At 38.6% G+C, this 18,096-nt stretch overlaps 1 protein-coding gene across 2 annotated transcripts in view; it reads right to left on the bottom strand.

Annotated features, from left to right (window-relative positions):
* Positions 1 to 18,096, bottom strand: part of XPO7 (exportin 7) — an 87,686-nt gene that overhangs the window by 21,085 nt on the left and 48,505 nt on the right. Inside the window, exons 2-11 of one of the 2 annotated variants that reach the window (XM_082471251.1) lie at positions 15,053 to 15,199; positions 12,701 to 12,794; positions 11,996 to 12,162; positions 10,581 to 10,673; positions 8,156 to 8,260; positions 6,376 to 6,541; positions 5,697 to 5,770; positions 3,795 to 3,914; positions 1,924 to 2,070; positions 1,009 to 1,181 (exon numbers count right to left, since the gene is read on the bottom strand). In XM_082471251.1, coding sequence (XP_082327377.1) covers positions 1,009 to 1,181; positions 1,924 to 2,070; positions 3,795 to 3,914; positions 5,697 to 5,770; positions 6,376 to 6,541; positions 8,156 to 8,260; positions 10,581 to 10,673; positions 11,996 to 12,162; positions 12,701 to 12,794; positions 15,053 to 15,199 — 1,286 coding nt within the window. The remainder of the gene's footprint in view (positions 1 to 1,008; positions 1,182 to 1,923; positions 2,071 to 3,794; positions 3,915 to 5,696; positions 5,771 to 6,375; positions 6,542 to 8,155; positions 8,261 to 10,580; positions 10,674 to 11,995; positions 12,163 to 12,700; positions 12,795 to 15,052; positions 15,200 to 18,096) is intronic. The other variant, XM_082471252.1, reaches the window with a different exon arrangement.

Raw genomic sequence — 18,096 nt, 5'->3', positions numbered from 1 at the left:
GGGACACAGTAATGTAATCCGCATTACAACTGTGCCCAAGAGTACACAGCTATTAACCGGCTACGTGGGCCCAGAGCCCATACATGTAACCCTCCCCAGCATGGCCTTGCTGAAACTAGCTGAGTCCTCAGGAATAGAAACTATGCAGCTAACAGAACAGTACTTTCCAATGGGCTTCACAAATACTCAAGATTTTGTAATGATTCAAGTCATAAACAGTTGAGACTATAATTCTTATGACAATTAAATGTACTTGATTCTGAGCAAATTAAGAATCTGAGTTAAAAAACAAAACAAAACACCCCAAACCTTCAGAGTCCAAGTAAATTCCCCTTAGAAATAGCTAATGAAAAAAGTATACAAGATAGGTCCCTACACAAAGAATAACCTCATTCTTTTTTTTTTTCGGCCACACCGTGCAGCAGGTGGGATCTCAGTTCCCCGACCAGGGATCGAACCCATGCCCCCTGCAGGAAGCTCGGAGTCTCAACCATTGGACCGCCAGGGAAGTCCCTAGAATAATTCCATTTTATATAGGTCATTTCTAAAGGGTCTGACATTTCTTTACTATAGATTTCTGGTCCAGTTAGTAGTCAAGGAAGACAGAAACCATGTGTCAGTATAATGCAATCAGTGATCGGCTGCCTGGAATTCTTACATCTTCTAGTAAGCTCTGGATTGTGTAGCTTATTTATCTACTTAAATGCTTCTCTCATGTTTGAAGGTAATCAGTGGCAAGGACAAACATACTGATATACTTTGTATTCAAAGATACTGCTATGGTTGGTGAAGAAGGGACACGAATAGGATATTAAAGAGAAAGACTCTTCTTTTGGACTTTATGCTCTCCTCAGCTATTGTGCTAACGTGAAAAAAATGCCCATTATGGTGTTAGCTCCAATATGACTCATATCAAGTACGCTTTTGCCAACCGGGTGTCTTGATCTCTGGCAAGTTGGACGCCAGTCCACCTGTGGGGAAAGAGGGAGGCTGCCCCAGTTTCCTTACCTCAGTATGATGTGCACAGATTCCAAACGGGATGTGATGTAGGCTTTGGTGACCTCAGGAGTATAAGTCTCCAGCATGTGGGGCTCTGTGGCTTTCACGTATGGCACGGAGGCTGCCAGCCGCTGCCATAGGCTCAGGAGATAGTGCACGCTATTTGGGGCAAATTCCCAATGCTAAGGAAAACCAAGAGAGTAGGAGGCATAGTTCTCATTTTTGTACATAATGCATTAGTCCCATGCCATCTGACACAAAGGATAAAGACTTTTCTTAAAAAAAAAAAAAAAGAGAGAGAGAATGAGGATAAACTTTGATGGGCTTTGTTCTGTGCATGGCAACTAGCCTAATGTGTTTACTGGTATTTCAGAGATTAAACATCCAATGAGAAGAGCCGTTCTGAGCTGGCTGAGTAACTGGCTCCCAAACATCAGTGTGCACGAGCATCCCGTGGAGAGCCTGTTAGAGACAGAGATGCCAAGGCTCCACCCTGGACCTAGTGAACCACAAATTATGGGGGTAGGACCCAAGCACCTGCATTTCTCATCCAGCTCCCCAGACGATTTTGATGCAAGCCATCGCCTGTGAGAACCACTGCCTACACATGACTAAGAAAGAGAGGGCGCTGAGTCTCTCTTCACTCTTCTGCCCAGCTCCCTGTTCCAATCTTGCCTTTTTTGGGGGGACTACAAGGGAATTCTCCCAGTCTTGAATCTAAATATTATTCTTGCAGTTCCCTCATGCTCCTCTAACCACACTCCTTGAACTTTTGTAACGTGAATGAGTAGGCTGCAGTAGTGACCACTCTGTGCAGGGTTGCCCTATACTTACATTCACTTCTGCCAAGGTTAAATAAAACCAATGAGTAAGAGAAGAGGTTCCAGTGTTTAGGAAGAAAGGGACAAGCAATCAAAGACAAACCTGCAGGCTGGTCACTGTGAAGTTAGCTATCAATCGGATGACCTCAGGGTAGTTTTCCACCTTTACTAGTTCTCCCAGTTGATAGTTACTCTTCAATCGGGCCAGTAGTCTGCAAAACTCATGGTAATTGTTTGGGTCTGATAAACTCTGGTGACAGCACAGGGAAGAAAATAAAATGTAAAATGTGATTCATTATACTTCGTCCCGAATGACATCTGGGATGGCATGAGGAGAGGGGGGAATCTGCTGCAGGTCATCATTCAGAATGACACATTTGTATAATGTTTAAAAGCAATTTTTTAAAAAGTCACTTTTAAAAGGGATTATTACATCTCATCTGTCCATAATAATCATCCTGTGAGATGGGGTTATTAGCCTCAATTGGAAGAGTCTGAAACAGAAGCCCAGAAGGACCACACTACTTGCCCAGGGCTGTAAAGTTGATTAATGGCAGAAAACGGGCACGATCTAAGATGTGACTGGTCTGTTTGCTTCCCACCAATCAAATGAAAAGTAATGAGATTTTTATTTTCACATCTGTCAAATCTGTCATTAAGCACAACTAAACTACAGTGGCAAAGTTACACAAATATTTCACATACTTTATTATATCATCTTTGCTACAATAAATGTACTCCTATATTAGTATGTTTATATATTTTATTATATACTTATATCAAACACTTTTCATCTGTTTGCATACTACACCAGCATAGTTGTTTCCTTACGTATGTCCTCCTCTATTAGAGAAGGAGGGCAGGTTTTGTTTTGCTCACCACGGAATCCCTGGCACATGGTAGGTGGCTCCATACAATTTGTTGATAGAATAAATGAATTTTTAAAAAGAGGGAGAGAACAGAGTATATTTAAAAGTGAACTGTTTTTATGATATTTTCTAGTGTGGAGAAGAAATACTTAAAAAAAGGAGGTGTTAGCTCAGTCTTTGGGACTGAAAAAGACAAAAAGGGCAACTGAGTTATGGAATGAATATTTGAACAAGAAATAGCTCCCCTCCCACCTAAATGTAGCCCTATACACTTAGGTAAATAATGTACATTCAAAAAAATGGAAATGAAAACAAAAAACAAATTTTAGATTCTTAATTTCTTTGGGAAAAATGACTAGCTCTATCCTTATTTTCCTTCAAGGTGATCCCTTCCCTAACATAATGCCATTTGCAGCAACATGGGTGGACCTAGAGATCGTCATACTGAGTGAAGTAAGTCAGACAAGGAAAGGCAAGTATCGTATGATATCGCTTACATGTGGAATCTAAAAAAAAGGGTACAAATGAACTTATTTACAAAACAGAAGTCAAGTCACGGATGTAGAAAACAAACCTATGGTTACCAGGGGATAAGAGGGGGAGGGATAAATTGGGAGACTGGGATTGATATATACACACTACTATATATAAAATAGGTAAGTAATAAGAACCTGCTGTATAGCACAAGGAACTCTACTCAATACCTTGTAATGGACTATGTGGGAAAAGAATCTAAAAAAAAAGAGTGGATATATGTATATGTATAACTGATTCACTTTGCTGTACACCTGAAACTAACACAACATTGTAAATCAACTATACTCCAATAAAAATTAACAACAACAACCAAAGGGGATCCCTTCCCAGAATTCCTACATTCCTGAAGCTAGAGGATACAAGCTCCTCTTCTGGGTAAGTATTATTTAAATCTACAAATATACATTCACTTAAATCTTCTGAAGGATGACAGACTGAACTGTTTTCTAAGATTTCTGCTAAGTGTGACCTCTAGATTGATTTTTCTTTGGAGCCATAACAGATAGGCATATACTAATCATACAAACATATACACACACAAATAAAAATAAATTCTCAAAAATCTTACCTGTGGGTTTTCCAGTATTCGTTTAACACCATCAACAAGGTGAGAGAGAAACTTGGCCCTCTCTGCATTGTTAAACAGGGATCTTCTAACTGAGGCAATCTGTACTAAGCAGGATAATACCTAAAGCAGGGCACAACCCAAACACAAATGATCAAAAAGATTGTATAGCTATTTTCATTACCCTTTCCCCTGCTGTAAATATTCTTCTTTACATATGGCACTAATGCTGTTCTTTCAACCCCTGCTACCATTATAATGATATAAAAAAAAGATCAAGGGGGAATGTAGCTTAGGATAGCTGAAACAGCTTTATGAAAAGAAAAATAAAAAGAGCATTAGATCCAGGTTGACTGTAACAACTAGTTAAATCCATAGTTTGGAAAGTCATCTACGTTTTATTCTTTGACCACCCTGATGGCTTCTTTGATTTGTGTTTAAGATATATATTTAAAGCTTGACAATACCAAGCAATTCATAGTTTAAATAATGCTTTAGATTTAGTTTTTTTTTCTGTTTTATTAAGGCCTTTTGGCTAATCAGCCTTTGCTATGTAGTGCTATAATGAAATAACCAAGTCAGATCTGTGCCCTAAAGAAAACAGGTTTTATAATGAAAACATTTTCCCCTTTCCCCACCGTGCTAGATATTTATATTCTGTTTGCCCCTCCAGATCTATTTTCTGCCCTTCGCCTCCCTGCTCTGCTCCCTGGGAGGCTGACCTCTGTTGACTAACAGCAGCCAAGTTCCCTTGCCTTCTTGCTTCTCACTGGCTTCAACCATTGGAAAGTACCAGCAGGAGATCAAGGGCAGGAAGAAAGAGGAGCCCCCTCCTCACCCCCAGCTGGGCCATGGTTGGCAGAGTTTCTCTACCTCTGGTGAACAGCCCTCCCCTAAGTCACAGCTTCAGCTCTCTCCAGGGCTTCTTTCCCTTGCCCCTTGAGGCTCCCCACTATTGCTAGCCCCAGGGCGTGTACATCACCACCCCTTGTTGGATTCCCTTAATTTTGCCCACCCCTTTACAAACAGTCCTTTCATTAATTACCCTTCTTAAGTGTGTTACCTTTTCCTGAAGTAAACTTAACGATACAAAAAACACGAATTCATGTTTCTGCTAAAGTGAAGGTCCACATTAATTTGGAAAACTACTATTACCAGGAAAGTAGTCTACTGCAGAAAAACTATGCAAAACACCCATTTACTTTACTGTATTTTCTCTGCATGTTTTGTACAATGGTATTTTATACCAACAATCTGAAATATCAGACCAACGCCTTTTAGGAACTGAATGAATTTTGAGATTTGAGGAGGTTAATTATTGCTTTAAAGGAGAAATGCAGCATTCCCAAGAGGTTTCAAATGTTATTCAGGATAAGTATGCAAATATGCCATCCCAGTACAGCTTCCATTTAGCACTTATGTAACATATGCTTGAGGGATTTTCAGAAATTTTCTTAGTCTTGACTATCTTCAAATAGACAATATAAGGTGAATTCCCCACATTCTAGCCTGTGGCAATTTGAGGTATAGTATAAAGTCAGATACAAAGGGAGACCAAAAGAGCTTGACATCTGCAGCAATCTGTCATTAGACAGGAACAATTATTTTTGGCCGCACTGCGTGGCTTGTGGGATCTTAGTTCCCCAACCAGGGACTGAACCTGGGCCCCTGCAGTGAAAGCGTGGATTCCTAACCAAAAGACCGCCAAGGAATTCCCAGGAACAATTTAGAAGGAATTAAGACTTTACTGTGAGAACCTTTAGGTGACAAGCTTTATCTCAAAAGGCTAGATAACTAACCCTAGTATTTCTATGCTTTACTTCTATGATTTTGTACAACAAAATGAACATAAGGCTCATTCACCATTGCTACGTTCTAGAAATAGAAACTGTGGTCCTGACTCACCAGAGGTGAAAACGAAGGAGGGATGGAATGATACAGGTCAAAAAACAGTTGCAGAGTTGAAGAATCTAAGAACGCTGAAAGACAAAAGAGCACTTTACTGAGTACCTCTGCACAATGCACCTGGCACGCTCCGGTGCTATACAGTCATCGGGGAGCGTATCTTCCTGCTTTCTTATCTTACAGAATGTTTATTTCATTTGAAAGTGATAAGCTAATAGGGGCTTTTTGTTTTCCCTTTTTTTTTTTTTTAAGCACTTGTTTTTAGCTCCTCTAAGAAATGGATTCATTCTTCTGATTCTCAAACAACTTAAGACAATCAGAACTCTGTTCATAGCAAGAATTTTTATCCTTAGGAATACAATACCAAGCATAAGCACAAGTTCTTTTATTTGATTTTGTTTTTAAAATTAGAAATTCCCTCAAATGAGTAAGATATCAGAAGTCTCTAGGTGATTAACGTAAGGTCAAACTCACATCCGTCAGGAACCCAGTAATTAAGGAGTTCTCCCCGGCTGGGGGATCCTCCAACAGCCTCTCTCTGACTTTAAAAAGACCCATACTGACATCCTAAGTTTTCTTTAAGAGCAAGCAGGGGATTTGCCAGGGGTTCCTGAGACCACCCTGCAGACTCCAGGTTGAGTGGAGAGGCAACCTGTTTCAGAGGGTGCGACTGTATTACCTGATCGCCAGCTGGTGGGAATCTGTACCGTGCACAGGTCATCTGAGGACTCATCAGTAGAAGTGCCGATGAAATCAAAGTTTAGGCAGTTATGAGTGAGTTTGAGCAGTTGCATCAGCAAGCCATGCTGACTTTCATCATTCAAGTTCAGATTCTTTCCAGAAGCCTGTAAAAATGACCACATAATGAGCCCCAAACAATCACTCCTCTCTTCCAAGCTTGCTACCAGACTTACGAGGAGGATGCTAAGCCAGAAAAGGAGGGCGGTATTCCAACACAGTCAAGTGACGTTTCTCTCCCAAAAGATGCTGCACTTCCATCACCTTCAAAGTCCTTCCATCACTGTGAAACTCCCAGCTCCTTATTTACTATTAAAACACATTTACTATAAAAACATGAAGCTGGTATTTAAAGAAATTCCCCCTTTGACACTTACTCTTTATATGCTGTAGGCATCGTGGCCACAGTGAATTCTGAAGCAATGTGGGATGTTTGGTTACTTCATTTGCATTTTAGATCCTTATTATTTCTAGACAGGGCTGGGGCGAAACTCTGGAGGGAGTTCTAGTAAATTTTACACCCTGCCCTACCTTCCTTCCTCTTTTTAACATTACCATCACCAGCACCAACAAAAATCTTTCAAACCACAATCAAAACAAAATCACCACTGAATTTTATTTATTCATCAGCAGTGTACCGGCCTATAGCTCAATAGTGGTCCAGAGCTACGGTGACTATGAGAGTCAAATTTCTACCAGCTGTGACCTCAGTGACTGGCTGGCTCATTGTTTTTGACAGAATCAGTATCAGAGGAGGTTTCAAGGCTCAGTTTTCTCGAAAGCTTTTTCCCTCTAGAAACAGCTTTTGCAAGGCAGCTTGTGAGCTACAACAGCTCTTGCGAGGCAGCTTGTCCAAACTGAGAATTTTTTGGGAATTCTGAAGTAAAACTAGGTAACTGAAGGAAAAGATGGACATCATTAACTGGGACAAAAGAAGAATCCAAACTTGCTTCTAATACTATACCTGAGACACACTGGAAAATGAGAACAAGAACAAGAAAACAAACAGAAAACCCCCAATGAACACAAAGCCAGAGGCTAATTCCATTTGGCTTTCTATAGCGACAAAGCATCCAAACATGGTTATACATGTGTAGAACTCACAAGTTAACATTTCTTCCTTAGTTGAAGTCTATCAATAAATGAAATACCAACTTTCTATTTTAAAACTGGTTATTTCCTTCTGTGATACTGTCTACCCCTTCAGGTTATGAAATCTAAGTGGATGTTAAAAATTCAAAATTTACTTTTCCTTACAGATGTTGCTTGTTTATTTGCTGCCTGTAACTCAGCAGGGGACAGGGAAGCCAGCCTAGTTTTAGTATGCTAACAATGTAGTCTGAGACTGCTTTCAAAGCACTGAGAATCCAAACACCATAAAGTGAAGATGCTTTTACTCCACATAGGAAGATCTTATGTGGATATAAAAAAAGCAAACAAGAAAAGCCTCAAACTTTGTGGTAAACTAGTTCCTTTAAAATAGGAGCATGGGATAAGTGTTCACATACTGCTCTTTACCTAGGGGAATAGATGTGAAATAGGGAAATCACAATTCTTTCTTTCAGTTTGGTAAGTTTCTTCAACAGCTCGGACATATGTATTACGTGAGACATGACGATGATTAAAGAGATGCATAAACTCTCATGGGGTCATAACAAGTCCCCATTTATTCTCATCCTTTCAAAAGGATCTGTGAAGCAGGTCCCAACATACAATCTCACCTGTTTTAGCAGATTGCAGGAAAGAGTGAAGATATCAAATAACGATGAATCTCGGAAAGAAGAGGCTATTTTTCTGTGCTTGGTTAAAGGATGGGTGGTGTCTGCCTGTGCAGAAAAACAAACCAACGCAAGTTTTAGAATTAGTTGCAAAGAAAAAAATTTTCATGTAGACTTCAAGTAAACTAGAAGGATTTTCAGTAAGACCAACATAAATAACAAAATACATTTTAAACATTTAAGTTACTGTTAGACCATATTTAGTGAGAGAATGCAGATGACAATAAGCTGCTAATAACAGCTAGCCAGGATATCATGTCTCTACCGCGTACAGAGGGAAGACAGAAGGAGAGGTATCTCCACTGCAACGTTTTAATTTCCTCTGCACTTACGGAGGTAAAATTTAACGAACTGTTGGAAGACAGCGCTAATAATTTCTATCATGTTGTATTGTGGCTTAGTCTCAAAACCAGACAGTAGCAAGGCTTGGGTTTTGGTAAACAATCTAGTCAGGGCTGAAGTTACTACAAAATTGCTAAAACAGTCATTGACTAACAGCCATGAACTTAAGATAGACGATTGCCTGTAATACTCTCTTCCTTCTCTAACCTATTTCAACATGTAGTCTATACCACAGAAGTGAGTACTTAAATTAAGTGGTTGTATTGGTCTCTCCTTTACTCCTCTGTTCTTGTCTTTCTGGTCATATTTTAAAGGTTTTTGTGGTCAAGGATTAAGTCTTTTACTTCTTTAGTATGCCCTCTATTTATGACACATAGTAGGTACTCAATGAGTACAATAAAGGAATTTCAAGGTTGCCAAGAGTAATTTCAGTTCAACCATTTACTGTAAGCTTAAATCTCTTCTATATACTGTTCAATTCAACCAGGAGGGAGCTCATTTTGCTTTTAGCACATTAAAGAAAAAATGCAGCAAGATTTCTGATAGACAATCAAGTTATGGAATGCCCCCTTAATTTTATTTCTAAGTTCAAATAGGACTGGTAACAGAAATATGCTTTCTGATTTAAATGACAACCAAAAAAAAAAAAAAAGCCAATAGAAAACTACATAGAGGTTCAAAGTGTTCCGATTTTAGCTTCAGTGTCACTGTGTTATCATAAATGTCTTGGATAAAAAGGTGATGCTAGATTATATACCAGATGCTATATATAATCTGTTATACTGATCATAATACAGAGAATAATTACATCTTAAGTATGTCACACACATTTCTATTATTTTCTTAAGAAAGACAAAATTTCGAAGATTTTAAAAATACCAACACTGATGGATTTTCTGGGACCAAGCTTCAAAGGGGAGAGCCTTAACCCCACAATCTCTGTACTTAGTTAACGCATGCTCTCTTACTACAAGGGTAATAGTGGGTAAATAATAAGTTAGTTGCTAAGAGCACAGGCTCTGCAATAAGCCTATGTGGGTTTGAATTCATATACTGTTGCCAGGTAACTGTGACACTGTAGGCAAATTATTCAACCTTTATGATGAGCCTCAGTTTCCTTATCTAGGAAATGGGAGAACCAGAGTCCCTATCTCACAGGACTATTGTGAGAATAAAATTAATATAAGTAAAGTGCTTAGAACAGTGCCTGTCACATAGAAATCACTCAAAAGTGTGAGCTATTATTTTGATAATTACCAACTGCAATGGGGATTGCATGTGACAGAGAACACAATATGGACTCCAGATTTTAACAGACTATAAGCTAGTGCATTTAAGATAGTACCAACGCACAGTTAAAATATCTCAGGGTTAACAGAAATGTCTGCATAAATACGAGCAGTAGCAACAATGATGCCAATGTAATTAATAGCTGACAACTGAAGGGTGAGATGTTACAATTAATATTAATTCTGGCCTGTTCAATAATTTTAACATTTTAGCTGGATACAAAAGTAAATGACTAAAAAATAATAGCCAGAGCAAAAGAAAGCCACTGGTGTTTCCTCTGTAGTAATCTGTGACATCAATGACTATTTAAAAAAAATCACCTGGTATTTAGCAGAATGTTTCGTGCATTCTGAAAAGATTATCAGCAAAATCTTTAATAATAGCACATGAGAACTGATTTTTGAATGATTATAAACACATTAATTTATACAGCAGAAGGGGCACACACCAATGATGCTGGTTTCCTAAGTTCTGACTTAGGACCATTGCTCTCATCTCTAACAATGAACATTAATACCACTGAGGAAAGCTGAGATGAGAGGAAAAAATATTCCGGAGACAGAAGGGGATCTGGATAATAAGAGTGCGGTAGACTGCACTTACAGAGGGAAACCCAATGGAACTATTTTGTTTCAAAAGGGCATTAATCACTTACCGCAAAAGCACACAACTGCCAAAAAAGATCATCCCACACACAGCAGAAAACACCAATACTAAGAAAAAATATGGCACTTACTTCAATGAGGAAGGCTGTAGCACTTACTTGATTAATTTCATTGGTTAGCTGAGATAAAATTGTGACACCAATGATGCAGTATTCAACACTATCCTGGTTTAAAAAAAAAAAAAGGCAGAAAGAGTTGGCCTGTGCAGCTTGATTTCAGCATTTGGAATGCAGTCATACTTTCGAAATAACAGAGTCCTGTGCTGTTATTAAAACTGCCTAGGGCTTCCCTGGTGGCGCAGTAGTTGAGAGTCTGCCTGCTAATGCAGGGCACACGGGTTCGAGCCCTGGTCTGGGAAGATCCCACATGCCGCGGAGCAACTAGGCTCGTGAGCTACAACTACTGAGCCTGCGTGTCTGGAGCCTGTGCTCCGCAACAAGAGAGGACGCGACAGTGAGAGGCCCGCGCACCGCGATGAAGAGTGGCCCCCACTTGCTGCAACTAGAGAAAGCCCTCGCACAGAAATGAAGACCCAACACAGCCATAAATAAAAAAAAAAAAAACAAAACAAAAAACAAAAAACAAAAAACAAAAAACTGCCTAGACAATGTAGCAAGAAACTGTAGTTAAAACTGCTGCTTTGCAGGACATAAACTCTAACCTGCCAGAAAAGAAGACTGCTAAATCTGACTTCATCAAAATTGAGACCCTTTGTATTTTAAAAATAACCTTAAGTATCATACTATACATATCACAGAAAGAGAAACTAGCAAATCACATTTAAGATAAATGATGAATGTGTAAGATAATTTACAAAGCGACTGTATACAAAAAAGGGCAAAGAACCCGATGAAAAAAATGTACGTAAGATATAAATAGGAAGTTCACAGAAAAACAAAAATAAGTAGTAAATCAGCATATGAAAATTTGTTCTGTCTCATTCGTAACTCAAATGCTGAGCTACCAATTCTTTCTACCTACGAAACTGGAAAAATAAAAAAGCTGAGCTCACAGGGTGGAGGTACAGGGAAATAGGCATTCTTTTAATTGTTGCAGGGAACAACTTTTTTTGAGGGTAATTTGGAAATATCCTTGCAAACCCAAAATACACACATCCCTCTGACTGAATAATTCAAAGGCTGGGAATTCACACTATAAACACACTTAACTCAAAGTATAAAAAGATATATATATACATACATGCACACTAGGATATTCACTGAAGTATTTAAGTCAAGATATAGATACTAACTAAATGCCCACCTATAAGAGTTAAATGAATTATGGTATTTTAAACTGGAATGGTATGTAAGCATTAGAAAGAATGAAGGTTTTGTGCTGACATCTAAACATGTAAAGCCGAGACATATTAAGAGTTAAAAAGACACAGAAGAATATATACCAAGTAATTCCACTTATAGATCAATATATAAGTAAGCATATATTGCTTCACTCATTTTTATTCCATCACATACATAAATCATACCTGTAAAAACCTTGTGACATCTGTGATTGCATTTCTGAAGACATAGTCATCCTTCTGACAGTCAAACCAGCCCAGTTTTGTGATTCTGGCATATAACTGAATAAGTGCTTGTGTCACGAAAGTAGCCAACTTTGGCCGAGTGGCAAGGTAGTTGAGCACATAGTTCCCTATAAAACAAAAGTAATCTACGTCGTAGAAGGCTCTGCTAGGGAAGGGTGTACATCTTTAAATGTCTAAGAAGTAGTAAATTTAAACTATTTACCCTAAACTTCCCTAATTATTCACACTACTGAGAAATGGGACTTGGAATTTAAGATTCATAGGCTTTCCAACTCAGAATATACAACGTGTCACAATGAAGAATCTGAGGTAAGGCAGCCTTGAATCTATCCCTCGATGGTTAAATAGCATGGTCTGCACAGAATTCAAAATCCTTAACAATGTTTTTCTTAGTTATTAGTGACAGTAAAGACTGAATGAAAGAAACCTTCTGAAAACCAAAGGGATAATGCAGGCTTTAACTAGAAGCAATTATATTGGGTCCTCTTCACTTTTAAGCCCAAATTCTGGAAAGAAACTGGATTCTAGATGTTCTGTATGCTTAGCAATTTAAGAACATTATCAGACAAGCAACATAAATGTAACTATTATTAGAACATCACTAAACTAATTTCTTTAAGAGAAAAAAGACAACTCTCTACTTACGAATATCTATTCGTTGTTCCAATGGTAGAGGGTTATTTGTGCGCGATACAAGCTTTGTAAGGCATGTAGCTGCCAGTAACTGGGAGTAAGATGACTGTGAAAAGAGGGGGGAAAGGACTTAGAATTCAGTTTTATTGAGTTAGTCAGTCATAAAGTTTTTAACTTGGAGATCTGTTCTCAAATTCAAGAAAATTAATCGGCTTTGCTATACTTGATCCTCAGGATTTTAAAGGGTCACATACTAAGGAAAAACGAGCCCCACAAAGCATATGTGCTCATTAAGCTGATTTCAGTCATGAACAAAGGGCAGGATAAAGTGAATGGCTGATCAAACTGAATCTAATACAGGTATCTGTATCACTTTGAGGGGGCAGAAGTTAGAGGGGCTCTTTTCAGAAAAGAAGCTAAATCTCTTCTTTCATTTAAATCAAGAAATCTTCTCCCTCCAACAGCCTTGTTATAATGATGTTTCAAAAAGTTTCACCTCATAATATTCCTATAGTATGGCATTAGAAAGAGGGGGGAAAAAAAAAAAGACAAGAAGAAGTAGTATTAGAAGGAACCACCACATTATGCTGGGTAGTTAATCCCCAATTGTATCTTCCCATCAGCACAACTATCAATCAGCTACAGCTTTGGGGAATGTATATATGCTAGTTTTAGTAGTAAATTCATAACAATTATTTATGAGAAAGAAAAATTATGCCCTAAGCAATGGAATAGCATTATCATTCTCAAGTGTGGATTTTAATGAATTTTAACCTTACGGAGAATCAGAGTATTCTATCTGATCATAATGTATAAGGAGGGGCCGTGTGCAAATTCAGATTCCCCCATGTGGCTACATTATATAATGTCACGTAACAGGGACAGACTCAGAATCATCAAAATAATTCACTCAAGGGTCGAACATAATTTCCCATGAAACTATAAGTCCTTAAGACAGTAGGCTATCCATAGGCATTACATCATCCCATCGGTTATAAAAATAACTTAAGTTTATGGAAAAAATCTATAAAAGTGACTTTGACATGTGATTTTTATTCAACACCCTTGAACATGGTTTAAACTGACTAAAGCAGGTGTGTCAAATCGCTAATAATGCAAGAGAGGCTACTATAACTATAGAACATAGTGTATATCTATACACTATATAACATGTAAATGGTTTCTGCATATAATTCCAATAAATCTGCTAAGTCACTAAGAAGTCAACAGAGATTAAAAAGGAAGAACCCACTATAATTAAGTGTTTTTAGTATTGCACCAACCCTGTTTTATTCCAGCCTGTTGACTGACAACATGAGGACTGGAGTTAACAGTGTCACAAATGACACTGTGGGGCTCCAGTGGGAGTCAAATGAGAGCTAGCTGTGCCATCTCCCACAGTACAAATCTAAGTGGATCAATCCTAGAGCCAAGGGATTGAAAAGAAATACAAAAAAATCTGAAAATAGAACAGAGCCCTACACAATCTCTGACCATGACTGTAATCTTGTAAACTTGGGAAAAGAGTTAGCTCCCTCAGCTACTAAAGGATATTATTTAGCCAACTATAATTTGTTCAGTTTACTGCATAAATTCTGTAACACTACTAACGCAAATTCAAAAATGAAGTCACCTAGAATTCTATACTCTCAACAAATTAACTGCTTTCCTCCTTTTCACATTTCCTTCTAGTCTTCAGCAGAGTGCTGGCTCCTGGTCTAGCTGGGATTCTAACTCTCCTGATGCCCTTTCATGATACACTGGTTGGATGCTTACCCTTCCTAAGACCTCCATCTTGCCAAAAATATTAACTTAATCAAATCATGTCTCATTAAAAGCATTATTGATCATTGCATGCCATTTTTAAGTTGGAAGAGGTTCTAATTACATTTTAAAAACTGTAACTTCCTGTAATTTTCATTGTCGAGGTAATTTTTTCCCCTACACTTCTAAGACAAGAAGCAGCTGTGGTACAGGGGAGGAAAAACAGAGAAGACTAGGGATCTTGCAGGGTGACATGAACTTTGTGGATAAGAAATGTCAATTATATACAGCCCTGTCTTCTTTGTAAAGGATACGAAGTGGTACTTAAGTGTAAAAAACAGAAAAGGAGTCCCAGAAATTTGATTCAAGATGAAAAATTACAGGACAAAAATATACGCTCAATGAGATTTTCCCTGATGAGTCTGTAAGGCCTTTTTTGCCAACCTGGCAGGTGTGGTGCGTTTTAAAAGTAAAATTAAGAAGGCAGAGGTACCTAGAAAAATCAAGGAACAGAAGTTATCCCAATCCACCCCTAAACTCAGAACCAGAATATATTTTTCTAAACCTGTTACCCTTTAGGATTTTTCAAATCTTACGTACACTTCCTCTTTCGAGGAGTAGCTGGCACTTGCTCAGGCAATCAGGGCTGTTGGTGAATTCAACCAAGGCTTTCTCTGCCTGGAGTCGAGTGGTTGTATCTGTTGTTTCATACAGCTGTTTGCACAGATTCTCTAGTTGGGCCAGGCTCTGGAAAAGATCAGTCAAAAAAGAAATCAGTCGAGCCTACTATATATACAAGGTACTGTGCTCGAAATTACTGGATAAAGATAAATAATAATCAACGAAGAGAGACTTGCTTCTCAACTTGGAGGAGAATCTGGGTGACCTTTAATAATAACCATTTATAGCCTTCTTTATTTGATGCTTTAGAAGACAAAATGATAGAATGCCTAAAATATCTATATACTTTTTCAGTCATTCCCTTAAAGATCAATCACAAATGACATATTTTTTTCCTTGCAAATACCCATCCTAAGCTTTTCCAAAAGGTTTTCAAATAAAAATTCAGAATTTACTTGCTCCGCCATCAATTTAAAGATTATGAATACTAGAGTCATCACTGTAAAATTAAGCACATAAACACACAATGTAAGCACCACACAGACCTTTACATACGTTTTAAGCATTCTCCCTTTGCCTAGTAGTTATCAGTTTACAATTATGTGTATGCACAAAGATGGCCAACCTCTATGAGAAAGCTTCCGAATGCAAGTACGTACCTTCCTCCCCGGATCCCTCATGTCTAAAGTTCAGTGGACTTTCTTCTGTTGCACTTTAAACTCTTGCTTTGGATCCAAATTTAAAACACAGGGTCAAAATAAATTCAACCCTAGCATGTGCTCAGAGATAAGACATGGGAAACGCCCCTAAACAAACCCTTCTCTCCAAATCTTGAACCAGTTCCAGGGAGGCAGGAAGGAGATGGGTATGTGCTTTGGTCAAAAACCCAAAGGGATGCAAATCCACTTCCACTTAATGTGTTCAAAAGCAAAGAGGAAAGGAATGTGTAAGGGTTCATGTAACCGTCACCTTTCACTGACTGGAGAGAAGGGCAAACATCTGTTAGTCTTCAAAGGACCAGTTTGGACTTTACGAAGAAATTCTGAGCCTATTTTCTACAGCAGCGAGCAAGATCTGGTTTAAATAGTTTGAAGGATCCTACTACTAGAAAAGACAATTCTGACAAGAACAAAAATAATAATAGTAATTAGACAAACCAACCTGTGTAAATAGCCTAAAATACATTACACAGTCTGCCCAAGGCTTTTCATTATCACTTTATTTCATTATGCTGTGACTTTATAAATCACAGCTTTTCTACTAAGCAGTAAAGCCCTTAGGGCAGGATACCTATTTTATTCAATCTGATTAATAAATTTCACACATTAACCTAAAGAAAACAAGAAAGACAAATACTGACCCACTAAGATCATCAGTCTCACTTCAGGGAGCCCTCTAAAAACCAACCACCTCCATTCCAAAACAAAACGAACAAACCGCCCTTCAAAACATCTTGGGGGGCTTCCCTGGTGGCGCAGTGGTTGAGAATCTGCCTGCCAATGCAGGGGACACGGGTTCGAGCCCTGGTCTGGGAAGATCCCACATGCCGCGGAGCAACTAGGCCTGTGAGCCACAACTACTGAGCCTGCGCGTCTGGAGCCTGTTCTCCACAACAAGAGAGGCCGCGATAGTGAGAGGCCCACGCATCGCGATGAAGAGTGGCCCCCGCTTGCCTCAACTGGAGAAAGCCCACGCACAGAAAACGAAAAACCAACACAGTCATAAATAAATAAATATAAATAAAAATAAAGTAATTCCTTAAAAAAAAAAAACAAAAAACATCTTGGGACTCTGATTAGGCTCCTGTTTAATCTGTTCCTCTCTGACTTCCAGAGGTCCCCCTTAATACCTTCCTCAATTCAAAAGCACAGAGAAAACTGACCTTGCAAAGCCAGATCTCAAGTAATGAAAGTTCTATAAGCAATAGCTGATTTTTTCATATAGCATATAAATACAAGGAATAGAGAATAAGGCTAATTAACTACATTTATTCCATAAAACACATGTGAAAGTCAGTGTTACGCCTGCCAGTACTGGCTAAACATCCAATGAATGAGTTTAATAATAAATCCCCACATTCCTAAGCAAGGGATTAAATCTCTTTCACAACGTTTTTGTTTCAACCCAGCAGGCTGGTTCCCCCACCCCCCGCCCCCATGAAATGACTAACTGAAAAGGGGACAAATTATTTTCAAAATAGGTAACACAGAAGACATCAATAGAAAGCTACCCTAACTGAAACTGAAAGATAGCCATAAAATCCGGTATTAGGTGTCAGGAAGCAGCAGCAGCCTCCTAACCTCCACAGCTACCACACACTGCGAGCTTTCCAGTATCCTCAACAGACACTCCCTAAAGAGTCAGGCTGCTTAAGGTATAATGACTCTCCTTGAAGTCTGATCAATCAGTTCCGGTAGCTCCCCCAGTGCAACTCTTGTTTGCGTTTATTACAACAAAGTTGTTCACAAGATGATGGCTAAACATCTGTCACCGGTAGTTCCTTACTGCTAAAAACCTACATGCAGGTTATGGTGGGCTTTTTGGTTGTTGCTTTGTTTTGATTTGCTTTAATTTAGCAGACAAAAACATACTGCAGGCTAAGTCTGGTAATGAGTTCTCAGCTCAGGAAACAAGACCATTTAAAAAACAAAAGAGTAATTTGACCATTTACACAAACAGTTTGAAGAACCGTAGCTCTATTTCTTTGTTTCCAGAAGAACAAATGGGAAACAAATCTTGTTTTCCCAAACAATTAGTGAAAACATCTAAAAACCAAGTCATTTTATTTGGGTTGCCTGTACTACGCATCGAAGGAGAGGGGAATGAAACATTTACATTTCTGTTCTCCTGGATCCTAATGTTTCGAAAGCAAATCTAATAGATTATTTTGAATCACCTTTTTTTGGGGACTCAGAATAAAACAATTTATCCTACAATGTTTGATTAGCCATTGAAACTAGTTATTTCACATTTAGCAGCAAACACACCACCATGTTTCCCCTTTGACGCAGTCCCTTCTTCCA

Source organism: Balaenoptera physalus (assembly GCF_965194825.1).
Source record: "Balaenoptera physalus genome assembly, chromosome: 7".
Lineage (NCBI taxonomy): Eukaryota > Metazoa > Chordata > Mammalia > Artiodactyla > Balaenopteridae > Balaenoptera > Balaenoptera physalus.
This window is presented reverse-complemented; position numbering and strand designations above follow the sequence as displayed.